The following is a 22972-nucleotide window of genomic DNA, read 5'->3' as shown; positions in this document are numbered from 1 at the left end:
AGAGTGGCTGTGCCCAATGGCTCTACTGGCAGAGGCTTACCTGAAAGGAAACCCAGCAGCAGCACTGTGAAGTGACACTGAAAGGATCATTTTTATTTACATAATTTCTACTAATAAAATTAAATCAAACATTGAAATTCATTTGCCAGTCTTATCAATGTCTAGAGCCACCAGACGAGAATCCTCAATGTCCTTCTCTAACACAACTACATATTGCAAGATCAGCAGTCCAAGTTCTATCAAGTTTTACATGATTTTAGTCTGCTGTTCTATGTTGTTATAAATCACAACTCATACTGACAGAATTGCTTTTAATATTAATTATTAGGTTTGCTTTCAGACCTAATCTGTGATTTGTGCTTCTTACTCTAGCAGTGTAAAACATCAAGCATCACTGAGCTAAGCCAGGAAGTGTCGGTATGCACCAGCACTGTGCAAAAAGTTGCAAAAAGCTGCTTAAATTTGCTACAGAAGGGGGTGGGGAATGAAACAAACCCGAAGTTAACAGAGTCAGCACCACCTTATATAGAATTCAGCTATATTAACATCATACTAACCTAGGGTGCCATTTTTTATATTTATTTTTTTTAAGATAAATGTGGAATGTACCTCATGGTACAATTCTAATGAGCTACCTTTTCATTAAAAGAGATGAATGCAGATGCATGGCAATGGTGATGGCATTTTCAGATTCTGTTGTTTTGGAATGTCCCTACAATAGCTGTGATTTACAGATTAGATTTGATAACTACACAGACTCCTTATATTCCAAATTCTGCTGCATAACTAAAGCAGCCATATGGGGTGTCTAAAACTGCTGTGTCAGAGCAAATTATCCTACAGGAGCTATGGGTTAGTACTGGAAAACTAACGAGTCAGACATTCAGCTTATAGGAGAGACAGAGCTGTGTACTACTTTACAGCTAAGAATGTTTTGATACTTGCCTCTTGTAACTGTTTTAGGAGACATCAGGGTATCAGTCTCAGGATCTTCTTGCCTACCATAATTGTTAATCAAGGTAAAGAAGAAGAGCAGATGGGGCTACAATCTTGAAGTCTTTCATTATCTTTATTATTTAAAACAGGATATCCTGTTGCTACAGCATAGTTCTTGCTAAAGTACACATTAGGTGCCTGACCCTGAACACAGAAGTCTCATCTTTCTTGCCTAGCACCGGGGGAGGAAGTCTCTGACTTTCAAATGTGCTTTTGGGCTGATTTCTGCCCGCAGCTACATGCACAAACACCTACTGATTTCATCTTGAATTTCGTACATTGGTGGGGCACAATATTGTGATGGAGGGCAGAGTTTACCTCTAAAGCTCTGTCTTAATTCTTCCTTCTGAGCTTACGTGCTTGAGATAACTTGCAAGTATATTTGCATATGACTTCTGTGGCCAGTAATCAGCTGTTTTTCTCAAAGCATTGCTTAGTACTTTCCCATTGAATTGCTAGCAATGCTAAATGTTGGCCCGTCTTACTATGCAGAGGTACCAGCCCTGCCTGTGAGACAGGACTGGATGGATTCTGGCTTTGATTTGTTATCTAGGTTTCCCAATAGGGAAAGAAGCTCTGAGCTGGTGTGATGCTGGGAAGGTCAGCTCCATTCCAGCTGTGCTCCCTTTCTTTTCAGTGCTGGGACAGAATCCTTTCCTCTGGGTGTCTTTTCCTTGTCCCAGTGGTTACCCCTGGGCCAGGAGATGCAGGCTAGTTTGCAGGCACAATCCATATGGAGTGCAGATACTTCTCTTGAAAAAGAACTTCTTGGCTTTCTTTGCATAAGGAAAAAAAGCATAAGCTCAATACAGCTTGGAGATCACTAACGTGTAGAAATGGAGGTGTGGGACTTCAGAGTTAAGCCGCTTATCAGTATGGACTATGTTACTCTGATCTGCTCTGTAGTCTTTGAATTTTCTGTTTGCTGTAAACTCTGGGGTGTAGGTGTCTTATCACACATGTATGCCTGAATCTCAGTTGGAGCCTTTCAATATTTCAGTATTAAAAATTCCTACCAATGACACTGATCCTCCACTATGAAATACCTGGGAATCACTAACATAAGATTCAGCAGCCGCAGGCTATTCCTTCTCTCATCAGAGCAGGGACTGGGACATGGACTAATTGTTGTAGTCAAGGAGCTGTAATTACATACAAACATAATTTACATGAAATGCCATTGCAAAAATGACGTAGACAAGTATTTCCACCAACAATAACTGCTGACATCATCAATCCAGCATACCACTTACTATGAGAACACATTCTAAGCAGGTAACATTTCTCTATCAAAATAACTCTGACATTCCCTAAAAACTGGCTTGCAAGAGGCAATCACAATGCTTCTCGCTGAAATACAAGCAGAAAGTCTACAAATGCACTGTCAGCTCTTTGTACTCTTTAAACGACTTGTACCCTTTGCAATGTGCTTCTCCTTAAATGAACAGATGAGATCTGCCACTGGATCTGTTGAGCTTAATTCTATACCAGGGAACTGTGTTATTGATTCAAGAGTTATTGTATGACATGGACTCTGGTGGATTAATCTTTTGTTGGAAATAGATTAGAAACAAAATGTCTAGTTCAAGTGCTTCAGTGTCTGGGTCTGACCTTAAAATGTCAAGGCTGCTAAGAATCCTGTACAAAACTTCATATTCCTGGAGACTCCATTCAGCTGAACTCTTACAACAGGCGTTAGTATTTGAGCCAAACTGCACGCTGGCCCAAACTGGCGAGGCCCTATTGACTTCAGCAGAACGGCATTTCTTCACAAAGATAATTTGGCCTCCTGATTTTAAGGCTGGCACTGTGTGAAAAAACTGGGTAGAGTACATTCTTGCTTTGATGCAGGCTCAGGCACACAATACTTAGTCACATTAATAAGTTACCTGTGTCCACTCAGATCAGTGTTTACACAGAAATTTATACAGACAGCAAAACCCCTATGAGCTGATGTTTTACGGTATAAAAATATAACCCTATAACACAACTGATAGTAAAAACATTTACAACATGCTTGCATAACAAACTACTGCTGGTGTCTTACCGTGTACAACTACGAGTCAATGCAAACAGGACACCGATATTAAAAGCCCAGCCACAGCAGCCTGGGCTGGGATTAGATCATAACTACTGTAGAGCTAGCCTCATGTTGTCAGGTATTGACACCAAGTATACAAGAACTGAAATACAGAATCTCGCGCAGTAGCTGGAGTAATTTGTGACCTGTTCACGGAAATCCCATCTTACAGCATAAGTCAATGCATGTCCAAAAGGCAAAATGTAGGTTACAACAAGAAAAATGGGTATGAATCATTTATCCTGTGCTACTCACTCACCCATCGTGTGGCTCTCTGAACTTCTACAGAGTTAAAACACAGGTGGTGAAACTTTCAAAAATAGGTCAATAACCATACCTTATATGCCTTAAGAAGAAAGTATAATTTTGCTTATGGTTATGTTAGTTAACTGAAAGCTCTTAGGCTAATAATTTTGTATTTATACTCATTTTCTCCCATGGCTACTTATTCTCCTGCAAACATGCAGCTCTGCCACAAAGCTCCCTACTAACAGTTTAAAAAGATTTTCTGTAATTGGCCTGGGACACAATTTGAAATGTAGTGAGCAAGGGTAATGCTTTGAGTCTTCATTGCTGTATATCCACTTTTTTTCTTCTGCCAGAGGTGCTGCTTAATCCAATATTTGAGACATACAAGTTTTTAACTCGAAACCTGTTTCTTCTAAGATATTTTCTGAACAGGAATGTATTAATTTGTTTTTAATGTCCTGGGAAGGATTGTGTTTCTCATCCTTTTCCTTACATCCAACATAACAGAATGAATTTCAGAGCTCTCAGCTTTGGGGGTTATTTTTGCTCTTTTTTAAAATACTTCTGTTACGGAAGTTCAAAAAAACTTGAAGGTTTTTTTTTTTGAAAAAAGGAAAAGTAAATCTAAGAAGACAGGAGGAATCCCCCCAGCATTGTTTGCTGCATTCACTAGCAATGGGCAAAGAATGAAAATCAATCTTGTCAAAACAAAAAGTCCTTCGTCTCTCTTTGCAAAACCATTTTCCCATTTTCAGCCAGTTCTATTTAATACAGTTTGCAGCCTGGGAATAAGTCCAAATGTTACAGTGAAGGAAAAACCCCAATACATGCACAATGTGATCTTCATTTATTGTTAAGAACTAACTAAAAGAAAATCAGGTACACAGTTTACTACTTGTAATATATTCCTTAAGGAATGTGTATTCTTCCCTTGAAGAAATATAGACTTGAGGATCTGCAGAAACCTGGTTTCATCTCACTACTGCAACTCTAAAAAAAGTAATTTCATGACTTCTGACAAGGATTTAAGTGGCACGTTTCCCACAAACCACCCAGTCCAAAGCTTAATCAAGCTTGCAAAGAGCACAGATTATCTTCCTGATTGAACAAACCAATAGTGAAGTACAGTGCTTCCCCATTTTCCCTAAGAGCCATCAGTGGGGCAAGAAAGTTTTCCTGTTTCATTAGTAAACGATACAATTTTTTGTTGTCTGTCTCATGTGCCCTAGGACAGCATTGGCCTTTAATTTTGCCATGTTCCACCATAATATTCTGTTGGTGGGTTTTTCCCAGTTTTCAGGGAAGGATGTAGCTCTTTGCAGCTAGCAACTAATCCAGAAATTCAGGTTTTAGGAGCTTGAGACTGTTTCTTCTTTTTGCATGTCAAGACATTCAACAGCGGTGAACAGGGCATAATTTCATTACAAGACTAGTAAAAGGCATTAGTAAGCTTTTAACGCTGTAAAAATTACTCTTTCCAATAAAACTCTAAGTAGCTGGGCTTTCTTTAGCCCCAGAATATAGACTCATTTGGTGATGAAGACACTGTCTTCTTATTGTAAGTCTTCTCATCAGCACAGATCATTGTAATTCATTTATAATACTGCACCAAAATGTAGGGAGCCACATCAGGTGCTTGCTAGGATTACATGTGTTTTACTCCCATAACAAGGAGTAAAACCAGAAGGAGGAACAAACCCCAAATCTTCTGATTCAGAAAGTTATGACCTAGTCCGTGCCATTAAAAACAGAAAGGAATACTGCGCCCTGAGTCACTGATCTGTCCTTGCACTTGTCTTGGATTGAGATTTATTGCCGTTGCCTGTGTTACTGGTGGATGGGGTACAGCTAACAGCCTGAAATTGGTAACCGTTCCCCAATTCTGCCCAATTCCCTTTGGCAATCGGAGGTGGAAGGGACATGAGTGAGGGCAGGTTATTTTCTATTTTAAGTCCAAGTAAGTGATATAGCTGAAGGTAAACTGAGGTAAAAGGAGTTAAGTGATATAAAGTTTACCCACTTCTCATTCCCTAGCCTGGAACACCAAAAAAGTAAACTTATCGTTCAAAAAGAAAGGAAAAGAAAAGAAAACAAAACCAACCACATAGGTGAGTTTACTTAGGAAGAAGCACTATAATATATATGGTGATGAACAATAATTTCAGAAAGAAGAAATTCTGGAGTATTTACAGTTTTCTGAAAATCATGCTCTTCTGCTCATGTTCACGTTCTTTCACTCAGCTCTGAGGATAAGAACCTTCCGGGAAGCTGACGCTCTGCTGAGGAGGAGCCTAACAAGAGCAATGACTCAGCCCTGTACCTCCACAAACACCGGCCACCTGCATGTCACTCACACATTTATCACGTCATCGTAAGTCATGCGCTCACCACATCAACATGTGTCATTGCAACACTGGGACTCGGCAAGAGGCAACCTCTCACACAGTGCCTGCCACAGCAGGTTGCGTAAGGCCGTGCATTGCAAACATGCCGCGCTGCACAGTGGGCACAGAACTGTTTGGCGACTGCCAGGGCTGCAAAACCCAGGGTCAAGACACTGACACTGCATTTGTGCTCTCCAGGCTTGTGCAACAGTGAAGTGGCTAAGAAGAGACCATAATAACATAGGAGGATTTAAATAAATAAGCTTTTACCAACTGCATTTTATGCATGAAAACAAAAAAGGTTTTCTTGAAGAAACTATTTATAATGATATGCTTAAGAACAAGTTTAAATAGCCAAAGTCTGTAAAACTAAACCTTGCCTAAAACAGCAAGGAACTTTCTGTAATATCTGGCCTCCTTGCTTTGAAATGTGTAGTCAACACTTACTTTTTCTTTACAAGTACAATATCAAAAAAATGAAACGTGTATGAAATTATTCGTGTTTTGTTTCTGGAGGAGTAGGAACTTTCAGTGTTTTCTACTACGCTATTGTGTGGGTGGCAGAGAAAAAAGTGTTAAAGCAAATGAATAAATAATCCGTAAATATCCTGGTTTATTTGGCTGGGCACAGCACTGGCCTTTAGCATAAACCACTCAATTAAATTTGTGGAGGTATTCAGGGCCTGCATATGTCACCCTCTGATCTATTTACTCCAGAGGAGTGATATTTTTGGAATGTATTTGTACACGACTTGGCATGTGTACAGATGTGGGCAGTATTGCTAAGACAAATATCAATCATACTAGGTTCTAGCTTCCGTATCAATTAAAAATATACAGTGTAATCTGAGACTTCTTGTTTTGTTTTAATTGTAGGTGTATTTAAGTTTGATTTTTGGCTAGTTTGTATTTGCTGTAACAAAAGCTCAATCATTCGTATCTGAAGTTTACAATCCTTATTATCACACTGTGACACCAAAAGTACCCCAACAGATTTTTCTTTCTGATACCAGGTAAAACCATACAGAAAACACCAGCCTGAATATCATATAAAAGCAGTACTAAATGTGATTTTTCTTTGAGCTATAAGCAAAAAAAATTTGGGTTTTTTTTTTCCATCCCAAGAAGATTCTGCAGAATTCTAGCCAAAATCAAATCCTCTTGAGAACACCTGCAGTGTCTTCTTACCAAGTAGCTGTCTCAAGTGGGGTTTCCTTTATAACATGCCTCAGAAGCTCTCTGCATCCACAGCCCTCCAACCCCTGCCCCTTGCTACCCCGCATGGCACATTTCTCTGTGGCTCATGTGTTCCTGATATAATACTATGCCTGTAATTGTACTGATGTTTTCTCTTTTTAAAACAAGTTTTAATTTCCAGCTAAATACGCAGCAAAAATGCTGGTCATCGGTCACTGTCATGCTCTACAAAGGTCAATCTATGTTGACTTTATGTGACCTAATTTCCAAAAGCATCCTCAGTCACCTACATGTGTGATCTGCTCAAGTGTAGTCATAAAGAGGAATTCTGGTTTATAGTATTATTTAAGACTTAATGTAGTAACATGACTCAGCAACTCACAGTTCCACAAATGCGAAGACATTTCTGACTCCAGCATTACTATATTGTTTTTTTTATAAAGGAGGAAACAGAGACACGCAGTGATTAAGGGATTAGGCCAAGGTCATACATGAAGTGTGTGTCAGCTGGTGCTAGAATTTAGATAATTTTCTAACTGAATGCATAATATGTACATTGTACAAGTATGGGGAACCGTAGGTGGTTTTGCAAGTTTCATGTGATGCTCAGAATGATTTTCTTCAAAGCAACTGGCAGTCAAGCTCTATTATTTGTCATTTCAGTATATGGCATTACTGGCCTTCCCCTTCTGGCTGCACTAACCCATGCAAAGTGCTTCTTCCACCGTATTCTTAGGCCTAGCACTAACCACATGAGAGCCACAGGCTGGGAATTTGGGGGTCTGAACAAAACTTTGTGTGCAAATTCAAGTGAAAGCAAATAATTCTGCATAAATGATTCATGCAGTTCTTACACCTTTCTTATCCACTGCCTGTACTCTTTAATTTGCTAGTGATTTCCTTCTTACTAAATGTTAGAGAGCAGTCACTTTTGAAGAGGTACTACCAGCCTGTATCAGTCCTGTACACAAAGGGAGTCTGAGACAGTAACTTCAGGGGTGTCAGTAGCTGTGATATATCACACTGGGGTACTCTCTGAAAATTGTCAGAAATAATTTGAATGTCCAGTTAGCACATGAAGTGGAAAAAGTATTAATCAGACTGTGAACATATTTATTGTAAGTAGTATATTACCAATAAAGCAGAGATCACCTAGTCAGCAAATCATTTCTTCTTTTTCAGATTCATTCTGGGGAGAAGAAAGCTTATAATGAGGAACAAAAATCACTGAGGAACACTTAAATACTACAAATGTATCACAATGAAAAAAAAATCCTGATTCATGACTAAAGCTGTAATACATTACTTGATACACTTCTTTTAATATAAAAAAAAGCTGTATCAAATTGGGCAATTAATGCAACAGGACATGGAAGCATTTATGTTTATTCATTTAGACATGAACATGTACAGCACTGAAAGCTACGTGCAGTATTTTTAAGTGTTGCACTCCTTAACAGTATTTAAAATCTACGATTTGTATCTTTACATGTACAATATTTAAACTTTCAACTTTGTACCTTAATCTATCTGTATTTTGATAACCATAATTCAGAAATTGCAGCCTATGTGAAAAAGAGTGAAACATTTGTTTGATTCCAAAGTTTTTGGACTCTACAATTGAAAATTAGCATTTATTTTTGGTCTCCACAAGAAATCCATAAAGTGGCTTTAACTGAAACTTCTCTCCATGATAAAAAGCAAAGGAAACTGTTCTAGCATCGTGCAACAGGAGCAAGGCCACTTAGGAGATGCGGTTCTCATAAATTTGGCCTAATTCTGCTGCTGCTTCTGCAACAGTGAAAGTGAAAGATCAAGCTTCTAAATTTAAAGACTGCAGACTCAGTCATCCTACTGCCTCATGTCCTTATCTTTAAGCATATAAGAAGTCTTGCTGACCTCTGAAGGACAAGCATAGGCAAAGGATACACACGTAAATCCTGGCAGGGCTGGAATGAGTGGCAGTGAAGAGAGACATAATACGGTAAGACAGAAAGGCTAAGCTGCCTTAGGAATCAGAAACAAAGGAACTGTTGTTCCTGTATTCTGAAAGAAACTGAAGCAGTAAAGACAGCACTTTCTAGATGTGTTACTACAACATCAAACAATAAAAATTTCTGCATTCAGTAAGTTTTAACCAAGCATGAGTGCCATTGCCTTTTTGTTCAGTGTGTGGTGCTAGCCTTCTAATTACAGGAAACGTCTATGAGGTAGGTAGGAGTGACATTCAAATGTACAATAATCTTATTTACTGTACTTACATTAATAAGCTTAAATTCCTTAGAAAAATGCATGTCACCCTACAGAGAAGGAAATTATTTTGAAGATCCTTTGCTTTTAGTTCTTCATTTTAAATTATAGTAGTTTGCTATTAAGTCCTTTTAACCCTTGGCTCTAAATTTATAGCAATTTGCTTTTTTTTGTGATCATAGACACAGCAGCTGGCGACACGCGTACTCGGGCACACAGCTGAGCTGCAGCATCTCAAATTCACTACAAGGGCAAGTTACATCTGCTCTGAAAGGTCCATGACTGCAACATTTAAATCCGTTCACCACAGCCCCTTCAGCGGGGGTGCCGCTGGTGGGCCAAAAAGTGGGGCCTGCAAGGTGTGAGACCCCCTCCCCGTATACTAGAACGCAGCAGATAACCAGAACACGGCATGGAACAAAATGACTCGTAACCATAAAAACAAAAATCCCCGCGCAGCCAGGGAAAGGCCAGCCAAGGCGCTGGCCGGCGGGCACCCAGGCAGGCCCAGGCCCCGCCGCTGCCGTCTGAGGGCGGCCGGGGGGTCCCCGGGACCCCGCTGCCAGGGCTGGCGCCGGGCCGGGGGAGCCGGGCCCGAAGCACCCCTCAGAGCGGGCGAGCTGTACCGAGGCGAGCACAGTGCGCCCGGGAGGCCGCCGGGCCCGGGGCCGCGCCGCAGCTGCAGGCCGGGTGGCGACGGCGACAGCTACGCGGAGGCGCGGGCCCGGCGGCCTCCCCCGCTGTGGCGAGGCGGGCCCGCGGCGTGGGGGAGGGGGGCGGCCGCTCCGCTCCCGCAGCGCCCCCAGCGGCCGCTCGGCCGCGCCAGCTCCTCCCCGCCAGGCGGCGGCGCGGCTCCCTTCCCCCTCCTCCCACCCAATCCCGTGCCGGGCGGAGCGCCATGGATGCCGCTGGCTGCCGCCTGCTGCGGGGCTGGGGTTGTCGCCGCCGCCTCCTCCCTTCTCCCCCGGTCTCCCCGCGGCGCTGAGGAGGGGTCGGCTCCGGCGACGAGGCTCCGGGAGGCTCAGGTGAGCGGCGGGGGCGGCGCAGGGCCGCTTCTGCTGGCGCCGGGGAGACGGCGCCTTTCCTGAGCCGCCAGGCCGGGTCACCCTGCGAGGCCTGCGGCTCGCCAGGAACTCGAGCGTCGCTGTCCGGGCCTGGCGGGTCGGTGTCGGCAGGCCCGGAGCGAGCGGGCCGGGGCGCTGGGCGGGGGAGGCGGCGGGTGCCGGGAGATCTCTGCGTGGGGGCTGCGGGACAGAGCGGGGCGGCGCTGCCGGGGAGCCGCTCACGCCGCCGGCTCGGCGGTGCGGGGGCGGCGGTGCGGGGGCTCCGCTTCCCGGGAGGCCGGCTGTGGGGAGGGGGCCCCGCTTCCCCGCCGGCTGGCCTGGGGCCTCGCTGGGGCGTGTGTGTGCGCCTAGGCCCGGGCGGTGGGGGATGCGTGGAGCTGCGGCCTGGCCCCTTTTCTGGTGCGGCTCTCCTGGGAGCCCCGGCCTCTCGCCATGCTCTGTTTTCTGCTCGGTGGTTCGTTTCCGTCTGGTTAGAGCCCGTCTGGGGTGCAAGAACAGCAGGTGCCTGTGTTGAGCTTGCCCCACTTTCGCTGTACCTCTTAATTTTCTTGGTTTTGTAGCTTTCCTCTCCCCCCCCCTCCCCCTCCTCCCGGTTAATAATTTAGTCTCGTTAAGAAGTACTATACTTAAAATACGATCCCAGTTGTACTGGCAGAAAGTAGTTTTGTTCAGTCTTGGAACAGGAAATACAGTCTGTAAACAGCTGGGAGGACCGTAGGCATTGTTTAAAGCACAGAAAATGAATTTAGTAGCATTTGTATTAACTTCTTACAGCGAGACTGCAGCAGTAACAAAATACAGAACTGGCAAGCAGCGATTGAGTGATCTGTAGTGTCATTACAGTTCTAAACTATAAAAAAATCATATCTGTCGTACTTCTGTCACATCTTTAAGTTCGAAGCTATTGTGAAACAGCACTGCTGATTCAGTGTACGTTTCTCCATATAATACCAATTTCTGATTCACTTTGTAGATGTGCCCTTGATGGAGTTATTTTTTAACTATTAACTCATTAGCAGCAAGTAAACAAGTAGGTAGACTTTGCCCGGATCGAGCTTCTCCCTCCTGCCTCCCCTCAATTTGTAGGGAGGCAGTCCAGTCTTTCATATTTACCTAGGAGTTTGGTAAACCTCCTTTTTTTGGAAGCTATATTTTAAAAAGAGTCAATTTTTTTCTTGTATATTTAGTTGCGGAGATTGGTTTGTAACAATTTAGTTTTTCTATGAAAACACTCATGTTTGCTGTGTTCATAGGTGTGGGAGGTGAATTTGAGCCTTAGTAAAACACAAAGTAAAGACCAAGCACATAGGTCAAAAATATCTCTTTAACATTCTAAAGGGACTTTTTTGGTCTTCAGCTTACATGTACAACTATGGCACTGGGCCAACAAATAATGTTGTTTTCCTTATATGTACATGAATTATTTGAGTTATTCTTGCATTTTTTAAAAGCTATGGGTTAGATATATTTTTTTCTGAAATAACCCAACAACCCCCTAATTCTTGAAAATGCAAATGAGCCTTAAATTGTCTTTATCTTTTGACCTAAAAAGCTTACTGTCCATGTGTTTGAACTGTTTAAAAGATGAAAGATTAATACAACTTTCGCAAAGATTCTGCAAGTCTCAATTTTTTTGTTTAGTAGGCTTGTATTTAAAACGTGGCATTTGATGTCTTTCTGTATTTGACTACTTTAGTGAGGAGGTAATCCATCTTTCAGAAAGTTGGATGCCTATAAAGTGATACTAAAAGGGGGTGTAGGTAGGGCAGCACAGTTGGTCTTTATATTAACTTTTAGAATATACAGAGGGGTTAAGCGCAGTTTTTCTACTTAAGTTTAAATTTTGAGTTATCCTGTAAACAAGAGTAGGCTCTAAGTCTTGCTTGATTGTCAGCTAGAACTAGAGATTTATTTGCAGTGAAGCAGAACAAACTCATTACTGTTTGCTCACGTATGAAGCTTGAAAAAAAAATTGCTGATCCAATATGCAGAACTTAATGTCAACTCAAAAATGTGCCATGTGATTTAGAAAGGAGGAGATCCAAAAAGTGTAAAGACAAGACTGTGATGATAATGATATTTATTTATGTATTTATTTTTACATTTTCTTTCTAGGTGAAAACTACGAAAGCTTGGGGCTGGCTGAAGAGAGATACTAATTGTGCTTAAGTTAGGCTGGCTTGAACAATTAAAGAATATTTTTGGTACTTTTTAAATTACGTGGAGGCAGCTTTTTTTTTTTTTTATAATTTAAAAAACCAACATGGCAGATGTGGACCCAGACACGTTGCTGGAATGGCTGCAGATGGGGCAGGGAGATGAAAGGGATATGCAGCTAATAGCACTGGAACAGCTGTGCATGCTACTTCTGATGTCAGACAACGTGGATCGCTGTTTTGAAACGTAAGTAGTTTTGGCTTTCATTTATGGAATGTTATTTTCCTCTTTTGGTAGCTGTATATAACATTTAACATTCCTAGAAACTTTTAGCCTCAAAAATGTTTTCACAGACTGAACTTGAGTGTAGATCACTGAAATGAAGAGTTTCTGATGATGTTGTCTGATGAAAAATGTAGTGTCCTGTGATTACCTGCAGTGCCTTCTGACACATGATCTGATTGTTTCAAGAAATGTATTCGGAGTTGCAATGTGGAAGCGTTGGGTTTTTTTGTTTTGTTTTTAATGGTAGAATCTTTTTTTTTGCATTAAAATTATCATGATCACCTAGATATTTAGGCATTGATACTCTTGCAACACTTTTCTCAAGACATGTAGTAGCTTTTTCTGAGCTCTGTAAATACAAAAAACCCCCGCTGATATTAACCCCAATTCACACAGATATTTTGCCCCATCTTTGAAGAATGTTGCAGGTGATGCCACTCTCCTCAACTGCATTTGTACAGTTCATATAGCCTAGTCCCTGCTGTCACCTGTGTTTATATTTCTTACAGGAGAAGATGCTGATGTAACCACTTCTGTTACTTAATAATGTTGCTGTGCATGTGTTACACTACTTCCTGTGAGGGCCCACCAGTAGTAATGGAAAGGAGGTAGCAAAAGTATAAAGAATCACAACTTTTAAATTGGAAATATTTTTTTTTTTTTTTTTTTTTTTAGTTTGTTTCCCCAGTTTGGATTTTGATGCTCTTGCATCACTCCTCTTTTCCATCTTTTTTTTTGGTTACTCTCACTTCTCTTTCTTTTGCATCTCAGAGTATGGCGAGTATCTTTCTGATACATTCTACTTCTTAGGAGTGTGGGTTTAGAAGCATTTAAGAAAGTGGCTGTTTGTTACAGTGTATAATTTTATAGCACCAAAGAAGAGAACATTTTCTGGGGTTATCTTTTTCATCTTTCACAACTGCTTTTATCACAGGAAGTGTAAAATTCTCTAAAACTTGGATTTGTAGTAGTTATGTATCAGTGAGCACAGTTTAGTACACTGCTTTAGAATTTGAAATTTCCTGATCTTGGCCTTGACAAGCTTACAGGTAAAATTTTGGCTTGGAAGAGACTTATTGTAGGGAGATACATTTGACTTCCCTGTTTGTCGCTCATAGTACTGGTATTGGTGGAGTACTACGTTTTCAGCCTCAGAAAAGCTGATTTACCAACTTCTTAATTTGATGCTATAGAAAAGAATTTGGTAGTTAAGAGTGAGTTTTTAGGACTAATCTAGGTGAACTTCCTGCTTCAGTGTGTTCAGTATAGAACAGAAGAATTAGTTTGTAAGGATATCTTCTGGGTATTTGAGAATCAGGAATGAAATGTCAACTTTTAAAGTATAAACTAGTTGTGGCTTTTAGACATTTTATTTAGAACAGACTTTCATCTCGATATAAATGAATTAAATAGTCCAAGGGCTTTTTTTCTTAAAATATAGATAACTGCTCTGTTATTGCAGTGTTGTGGTTTTAAAATAAGTTCTTATGTCTGAAAGAAGAAACATTAAAATACCATTTGGCATTTTAACTTTTGTTTTCAGCCTTGGTATGATTTAATTTTACTGGCCTTCTAAGTTGTTGATCTCCAATGTTGTAAGCTTCCCTTAAACAGAAGAGAATAAACTGTAAATTGGGAAAAAGTTATCAAGGTTCCCTGCCTGTTGAAGTGATTGTACAGTAAAGTTAAAACTGCTATTTTTGATTGTCAGCATGAGTATACTAAAGATATGGTTCCATGGTATTTGGTGAGCGGACATGGTAGGTCATTACCTTCTAAAGGGAGAGCTGCTGCTTCCCATTTTTCACTTAGTGTGTTTATTTCACCCAACCATTTTCTTGTTTCATGCCAGTGTCAGGGCTTTCTAGTTTACTAAAAAAGCAAGCTACTATTTAAACCCACTAAAGAAGATGGCTCGTTTTCTGCTGTTACAATGAATTACAAGCAGATCATAGAAGCGTCTGATGAGCACCGGAGGTGGAACTGTGTAACTGGAAATACAGGGGAAGCAGGGAAAGGTATACACGCTTCTGTATAGGAGACCTTCTCAGGGGATTGTCTTGGGTGCCTGTGGTATCGCAGCCTGCATCTCAAGGTGACTTTATTTTGAAACTCTCTGTAAGAAATAGGTGATGTCTTGAAGTATTTTTAAAATCTTTCCAAATGACAGTTCAAGTAGCCAAAGCTGTAATGTGCTGAGAAAGTATAACTAAAATAATCCTTGATAATATTTTAAAGTTGCTTTTCAGGAATGTTTTTAAAGGAATTATTGCTGGTCTGAATAGGAGATTTACTGTGTGACAGAAGGGTTGCTAAACACATTTTTCAGGAACTAATTTTGAAAATGGTTTCAGTGTATGCCTGATTTATAACGTGGACATATTTTTCTGTTGGTAAGAAAACCAGCCTCTAGACCTCACAATTTTTTTTTTTTCTATTAAGCAAGAAGAACAGTCCCAAATTTTTTTGTATGCTGATCTTGGAATTGTTTATTGCTAGTAATTATGTTGACTAAGAAAACTTGTAAGAAAACTTTTCATCTGTGGAATTCAGCGACTAGAAGGTGGAATCTTAAAACAGTCAATTTCTTGGAGAATGAAATGTGATGTGTTTTAGGGATCAGTGACTAAATATTAAGTATTAGTCCACTTTTATGTAAGAAATTGTTTGCTGTTATATAAGCTAAGAAGAAAATCATTTTAGTGAAGTACATCTAGTGTTTAAAAGCTGCATATGGTGAGGACTGGCAAAGCTATGAAATAAAGCTATGAAAAATACTAACTCGAATGCTATGGGTGAATAGCGCAACACTGTTTCCAGACTGATTTCTTAGGTAGTTAAGGGTAATGCACAGTCTTACTTAACAAAAAAAGATCACAAACTTGGAGGAGAAAAAAAAGGTATTGAAATGATAGATGCAAAATGTTGTACTTGGTTTTGCAGTAAAGGGGTAGGGTTACTTCACAGATATATTCTGAAGGAAATAGTGTATTTTAAAGCTATTAATTTGTTTCCATACAAGAATAATGGATGTTGAAACGAAACAAGTGTTTCAGATGAAATTAGAAAAACGGAAGTAGGTACAAATGTATGGTGGTGTATTTTGTAGCCTTCTGGCAAAGTTCTAACGATACCACAACAGATTGCGGGGTATGTAGCCGGTAACAGGTAGTGGTGCCAAATAATTGACGTTTCTTTACTTCTCCCCAGATTTACATATTATAACTGATTATTTTTAGTGTTACTCATGTTAGCATTACAAAAATCAGCAGCATATTCATCTTCTGGTGATAATGAGTCACAGACACTGTTAGTCACATAGCATGAAGAATGGCTAACATTTTACCAGCAGCAAAAGCCAGTAGCTTAAATTACAGAAACTTAATGAGTAAATAGAAATGGTTCTATTAAGCAGTTGACTTGGAGTAAACCACTTAAACTCGCGATTATAAGTATTGGTCCCAAATTTTAGTTAAACTGTGTGTGCTATTAAGTCAGCTTTAACAGGATTTTTAAGTAAGCCTTTTATATAAACATAATTGAAATCATATTTTCAGTGTTTAGATTGTTACAGGTAATTTCAAAGACAATGTAGAGATTGTTTGTTTCAATATAGCCCTTTTCCACATAGGTGTTTCAATTTATCTTTTTTTTGCCCTGTCTGATTGTTTACTTACGCTGAAATAAATGAAAACTCCTCAAATCTGGGTTTTGTGTTGCTATTTTCATTCCCTATCTGCCAGAGTAAAAGTGTTTAGCAAGGAAGGTGTTATTTAATTATTTTTCACTATTACAAAGAAAATTTGTTCTACAAGGCAGTAGTATTACAAGTAAAGTAAAACCTGAGTAAAATCATGTCTGTGCTGAACAAATGAAATAGGCTTTACTAATGCTCAGAAAGATAAAGTATATCTTCCCCATTGGTGGTGCCCTAAGTCGCCTCTGTGTATTTAGCATTAACAGATTTGATCAGCATAGAATTATCAAGAGTTACCAGCTTATTCGACAAATAAACCCCAAAATTATATAAAGGATTGGAGTTTAGGGTGCTAATGTGTAAAATAGAAACTCTTTCAGTTTATATTTTTTTTTAAAATCAGATTTATTTTAATTAAAGCTTGTACTTTCCTAAGGATATATTTACTAGGGAAAAGGTATATCTTTACCTTGTACTCGCTAATATGTCATAACAAGTGTAAGAAGATAACTCTGATGAACCAGGGATTGTGTTGATGTGAGCTAGTGAGACCATGGTAGGATAATGTGGAGCAGTTTAACTTTATCTCCACCTGATTGTTTAAAACTACAGGCTCTTGTATTTATCAGGATTGTATTACTCCAATAAATCAAACTTGGATATATATAGAAAAACAGTTTTTATTCTAGAGGTAGGGATGGGAATCTGAAGTGGTGTTTTTCAGGCCTGTTTTTAAAGTTTGGGCTGGCTTTAAAATCATCTTTGTAATTCAGACAGTGGTAAAGCACCATGTAACAGATCTGACAATTGTGGTAAAACTGACCGGCTGAGAGGGCAGCTCTGTTGGTATCAAGGTGATTTCATGTTGTGTGGCCTACAGATTTGCTTGTTTTGTTATTTTAAGGGGGGAGGGGGAGGAGGAGAAGTCAGGCCATTATTACAGTTTTGTGCTGGAGTGCAGCCATGAGTAAACTAGGGTGAGTATTGCTGTCAACAATAGACTAGAGTTTTCGTTATTATTAACCATGCAAAGCATACGTTCTTAATGAATTATTGGTTTGGACTAATACAGACGTCTCAATAAATGAAATTTTGAAAGCTTTACAATGGCAAGACTCATGTGATTTAAAAGACATTTTTTGTCTTTTAAATGAGGTCGGAGAGTGTGGCAGCAGAGAAATGCCAGCACTGAAGTTATTGAGTCTGTGCACTCCAGTATAGTAGGGTCTTCAGCGTCGTATAGAGAGCTTTTATGAGATGGAAGTAAGGGTGTGTGCTGTTACAACATAATGTTTAGAACTATTTCTGATTGTTAAGGTTATTTTTTGTTGTTGGGTAGTGGTTTTGCAGTGGTAAGAGTTTTAACACGTCTTTCTGGTTGCTCTTTGTAAAATTGGAATTATGGCCTCATTGTCACGGGTATTATGGAGATTAATTAGCCTTGTCTGGTCATTTTGAGAATCCTAATGGTTGCAAAGACCGGAAGGGAAGATTAGGTCATCTAAATTAACATCTTCTCTTCTGTCGTAGGCCCTCGTATTTTACTCTGTTGTTACTGAATTGAGGTCTTGTTTGATACAAGCATAATAACTAATGCCTCCAATAGGGCATCCTGCCTAATTTTACCCGGTTTTGCTATTTAGTCTGCTGCCTAGTTGTCGTCTTGAAATTTGCTTGTCCTTTTCCATATGAATTGGCTGGACTGCCACATTTTGTGGTGGGTGGTCAGTCCAGCCTTTCTTATTGGATTAAAAGTCAATACTGCTTTTGCTGTGAACGTACTTCCACACAAGGATCAGCTCTTGATCTTCCTCCCCATCTCCAGTTCTTCAGTTTCAGAGTTTTTCGGAAATATTTTCCAGTTTGCCTTCATCCATGCTGTTTATAGTAGCATAACTTACTCTTAGTTATACATCCCAAATTTAGTTAGATGTTTCCAAAACATTGTGCAGGAAGTGTGGTTTTAGTTATTTATCCTCAGAGTTGCTTTCCAAGATATGATTGCATGCTTCTTGTATATGGCTTGATGTATTACATAGACTAAGATCTGTAACTTGGCATTTGTGTGTGTTAAAACACATTTTGTTTAAATGAGCCTATGCCTCTGAGTAGTCCAGACAGTTCTGTGTAACTCATCACACTCTTTGTCACTATCTACTAGTCTGCATGTTGGTTTTTTCCATTTTTTTTTTCCAGTAGAGTATCATCAAGTAGCCTTTGATCTGTTCAGGGTTTTGTGTGTGAGATAAAATTGAAGGGATTCTTGCAAGTACTAGGCAAAAGATAGGTGCAGAATTTTAAGGCAGCGAGTTAATGACCTTTTGCAAGATTCCATCTCCTTATAGACTGGGTGAGAGCAATAAAATAGATGTTACAGGAATTTCAAATAACAGGCAGGCTTCCTTTCTTGAATAACTGTGCTAGTCAAATTATTTTAAATATTGGCCTCTTACGAAGAGGCTATATAAGAGGCATAGACAGTGTAGATGTTCGGTAGATTGGTAATGGGGAAGTGGAAGTTTTCTTGTTTAAGTTGGTTCTCTTTTTGAGCACCTGGAAATCCAGCCGAAGCTACTGGGGAGATGTTTGTATTTAGGTAATCTCACAAAACCATGCTTTTGTTATAATTGCTTATTTCATTTTGAAACTTTAACAAACTTAATACGTGCTCAAATCATTATGTTTGCACACTTGAGGTTGCTACTAATGGAAATCATAGGCAGAAATATCTGTAGTTTCAAGTTCTTCAATTTATTTAGCTATCATGGACCAAGTTTCTGCAAAATATTTACAAAATCCTGGAGACGGAACAAACATATGTAGAATTACTACCCTGAGGCATGACATATCTTTTATAAGATACTGAAAAATGAAGAAGGCATCCCAGCACATCCTTTGTAAATTGAAGAGCAGAGCTAACCATAATTTATTTAGAATGGAGAAATTACCTATTCTGCAGAAGCTGTTTCTTGTGCGCTTTTGCTTTCATTTTACACAACTGATATTTATTGTATGTGTGGTTGAATACTCAAATGATGTGTTCTCTCTTAATAGTGAACTCTCAGAAGAGGGTTCAGCTGTCTGTCCTTTATTTAAGTAAAAGGAACTTTGAAAGTGCTGCTAAATGTCAAATCTGATTTCTAAATTAATTTCTTTTTCTAATAATGCAGTTTCTGCTGGAACAGATAAAGGATGGAGTTGTTTATTCTCTACCTTTATTTTGTTGGCGTGAGCTATGATTGCAGTTGAGTAGAGATTCAGAGTTGTAAAACTTTTTAATATTTTATAATTGTAAAGGTTCCTAAATTAGCAGTTCATTTTTAGTTGCTTCTTCCTCGTACCTTTAAGATAGAGTGTGGTATTTCTAAAGTCTTACGTATAAGTGGATGTGGTTTGGCCTTTATTTGTTCTGTAACAGGATTGTAAGAAAACAGTGTACAATGTTTTGGAAGTGGCTCCAAAAGAATGCATAAAGGCAGTGCAGGGGTGTGGGCAATTCTCATGTGGATGATCTTGATTACTCTGCTGATGTTTTTGGTTTATATGTGGAAACAAAATGGTATTTCAGCAAAAGAAACAATAGGGGAAAGTCTGAGATCTCCACCCACAGAAGAGTAGAGACTGTAGAAAGGAAGAACATTAGTTACCCAAAAGTAAGTTGGAATTGCTGTTGCTTTAAGAACAAATCAGTTCTGCAGGGTATCTGTTCTTTGAAACTTTACAGTTGCATGACATGTTGTTGTAAATATTTAACTGGTAAATTTTTCCTCAAAAAACCTTACTAATGAGGTTTCAATATTTTCGATTCTAGTTATATAAAATTATTATATATTGAATAATTATTAAATAGTGTAGGCACATATAATTCCCTGTTTTCCCACTTTTAACTGGTCTTAGCAGATGATATGAATTAAAGATCCAGCACAAGTGCTGGCAGGCAGATGAGCTTGGGTTTCTGCCACAAGTCACATGTCTTGGAGCAGGGGCCTGAAGCCAGGGCTGTGTCACATGCCAGGGGCCCTGTGTCAACTGCATCCAGCGGTTACTCTGGAACTGAGTAACACACCCTCATGCCAGCAGTAGTTGCGTTAACCATTTGGGGGATGAAGTGGGGTTGTCTTTTTTTTTTTCCTTCTTTTGGGTTTTGTTTGAACACAACAGTAGGCTTTACCGTTATTGCTGTTTTAGCTAAGGCTTTGAAGTGCATTTGACATATGAAATGTAAGTACAGAAATGGGTTTACAGTGCCTGTTTTTACTTCCTTTTACTTTTTTATTTTTACTTCAAGCTGTAAAATTGGCTGAGTCACTTCATTTGAGTTTAAGGGCTTAGCACTGGCAGGAGCTTATTGCTGTTGCTATTTAAGAATTCTACATCCCTATGGACACTCCTGTTCCTAAAGAGGGGATGAGATGGGGGGGGGGGGGTAGGAAAGGATTCAGAAGTGTGTCAGTATATGGCATGTGCTGATTATAATGCTGTAAGTGCTGTAGCAATATATTAATAAATTCCCTTAGCCTTTCCTGACACCTTGTCAATTCAATTGTGATATTTGGCAAATGTTTTTAGATCAATTACATTTTCTGCAAAGGAAGACTGTATATTAAAGAATTTGCATATCATGGTCTTTACAATCTAATAAACTCTTTTTAACACGGAAAGCATGAATATGTTTTTTAATAGAAGTTGTGCAGAATCATTGATTTTTTTTTTTTTAATGTGGTTTAGTTCTTCTCTTGCTGTTAGTACAGGGAGCAGAGAATGCTCTACTGCACTAATCTGAATTGATTAGAATATGAAGGGTAAATATTGATAGTGGATAGTACTTATTTCAGACTTTTAAAAAATTGTTATTTACAAACCTGTCTTCCAGCGAGACCTTTGAGACATGGCAAGCGGAAGACTTGCAAGATGATAAGTAGCAGAAGCTCTTATCCTAGGAGTACAGGAATGAAGTTGGGTAGACATCCAGAGAGACTTACAGTATTATCAGCAAGAGCTTGTAGCATTGGTTGCAGAGTAACCTCATTAACTCACTGAGTCGGTCCCTAATCACTCTTCTGAATAGTCTTCTAAAGTACTTGAGAAAGTGCCCGATATGATGTTAATATAGCTTCTTAGAAATGAAAACCTAAAAAGATTGTTCTTTAATTTTCATATTCAGTAGGACAGGTGCCTAAATAGAAACCTAAACTTTGGAGGTAGCTATTAACGCCTATTGGCCATTAGTTTCTAATTTGAAAGAAGAAAAAACATTAAAAAATAGATATATTTTTCTCTATTAGCACAAATTCACCATTATCTTTTTGTTCATTCCACTGCAGATAGGTCATTGTGAACGGTTCTCCCCTCCCATCACCAGCTTTGAGGATAAAGCAATTTTTTTTTTGTCACAATTTCTTTTTTTCTGAGGTACATTACTACTTTTAGTTAATACATGGTCTAGGTAAAAGCAACATGGTGAAACTGGTTTTGATATTGGGATGTTTTAAGTTTAGAAATTATGCACTTCGCTTTTTTTTCCCTCAGTGGGAGTTGAAGCCTGCAGTGATGAAAGGTTTATTGGTGGTGTTTTCTCTTGGAAATCAAAAGCATTGTCTGTCAGTAGATGGAAACATACTAAAAGCTGGACAGCAGTTGCTGTCCTGTCACATCAGTTTGTTCAGAGCCATCGTTCTGCCCTCAGTCTCCCTGCTGTCCCAGGAAATTTTGGCAGCCTTGTTTTTCTCACGTAGATGGTTTTCAAAAGGTGAGTCCAGCGTGCAGCCACTGTGGTACAGACACTCCTGAAATGCTTCGCTTCACTACCTGTCAAAGTACATTTTAGTTCTGAGCATAGCCTTAGTTGGCACAGTATTTGGGTCTATATTACTGATGGGACCTAACCTACAGCAAGTATTTGAGACAGTTTTAGGTTTCTTTGATCAATTTTGGCCTGCTTAAGAAAGTCAGTTGAGATTTAGCTTGGAATCAAGTTGTAATAGTGACACATATGTAACATGGCTTGTCTGACTCATTCCTTGGTTCCTACCAGTATTGATTGTATTTGCTTACCTGGTGCTTTATTAAAAAGAGAGGCTGGTCTTTAGAAAGTGCTCTTCTCAGAACCTGGTTGCTAGAATTGCTTCCAGGTGAGCAGTGGATTTCTCTTCCCTGTGCTGCCTTTGCTTACACTTTAGTAACAAGGTGACTTTGCTCAGGATTGGATTGAGTGAAAACTCAAGGATTACTCCGAAAGCCCATTTGCACAGTTTTGAGGTGTAAAGACCATCCACTGAGTAAGGGCAAAACTTTCCCTTTTTTTAGGGGTCACATGCTAGCACAGAGAAATCTACAGTGGGGCTGTGTGACAGAAGGGAGGGGCATACTTTGGACACTTGCTATATGGCGATGACAGTCTTGATCCCATCTTCCATCGCGTGCTGGTGTTGCCATCTAACCCTTCCAGTTCCTTCTCGGACACTACTCACACATGCATGTTCTTGTCCCTGAGACACGTAGAGCAGATGCTGAGAGTTTCAACCATGAGAGACCCATGTAATAGCTTAGTGCGGATTTGGGGATTAGAGGGTGATCTCTATAAAGCTGACCTGTGTGCTTCTGTTTGTGACAC

The 22972-nt window shown here is 39.6% G+C and overlaps 1 protein-coding gene across 9 annotated transcripts in view; it reads left to right on the top strand.

The window, feature by feature from the left end:
* Positions 1-10019: 10019 nt before the first annotated feature.
* Positions 10020-22972, top strand: part of HECTD1 (HECT domain E3 ubiquitin protein ligase 1) — a 64606-nt gene continuing 51653 nt past the window's right edge. For all 9 annotated transcript variants that reach the window (XM_040601187.1, XM_040601182.1, XM_040601181.1 and 6 more), the window contains exons 1-2: positions 10020-10181; positions 12336-12623. In XM_040601187.1, coding sequence (XP_040457121.1) covers positions 12484-12623 — 140 coding nt within the window. In that variant the 5' untranslated portion in view covers positions 10020-10181; positions 12336-12483. The remainder of the gene's footprint in view (positions 10182-12335; positions 12624-22972) is intronic.

Source organism: Falco naumanni, chromosome 7 (genome assembly GCF_017639655.2).
Source record: "Falco naumanni isolate bFalNau1 chromosome 7, bFalNau1.pat, whole genome shotgun sequence".
Lineage (NCBI taxonomy): Eukaryota > Metazoa > Chordata > Aves > Falconiformes > Falconidae > Falco > Falco naumanni.
The sequence above is the reverse complement of the archived record's forward strand: the minus strand, read 5'-3'. Positions and strand labels throughout refer to the sequence as shown.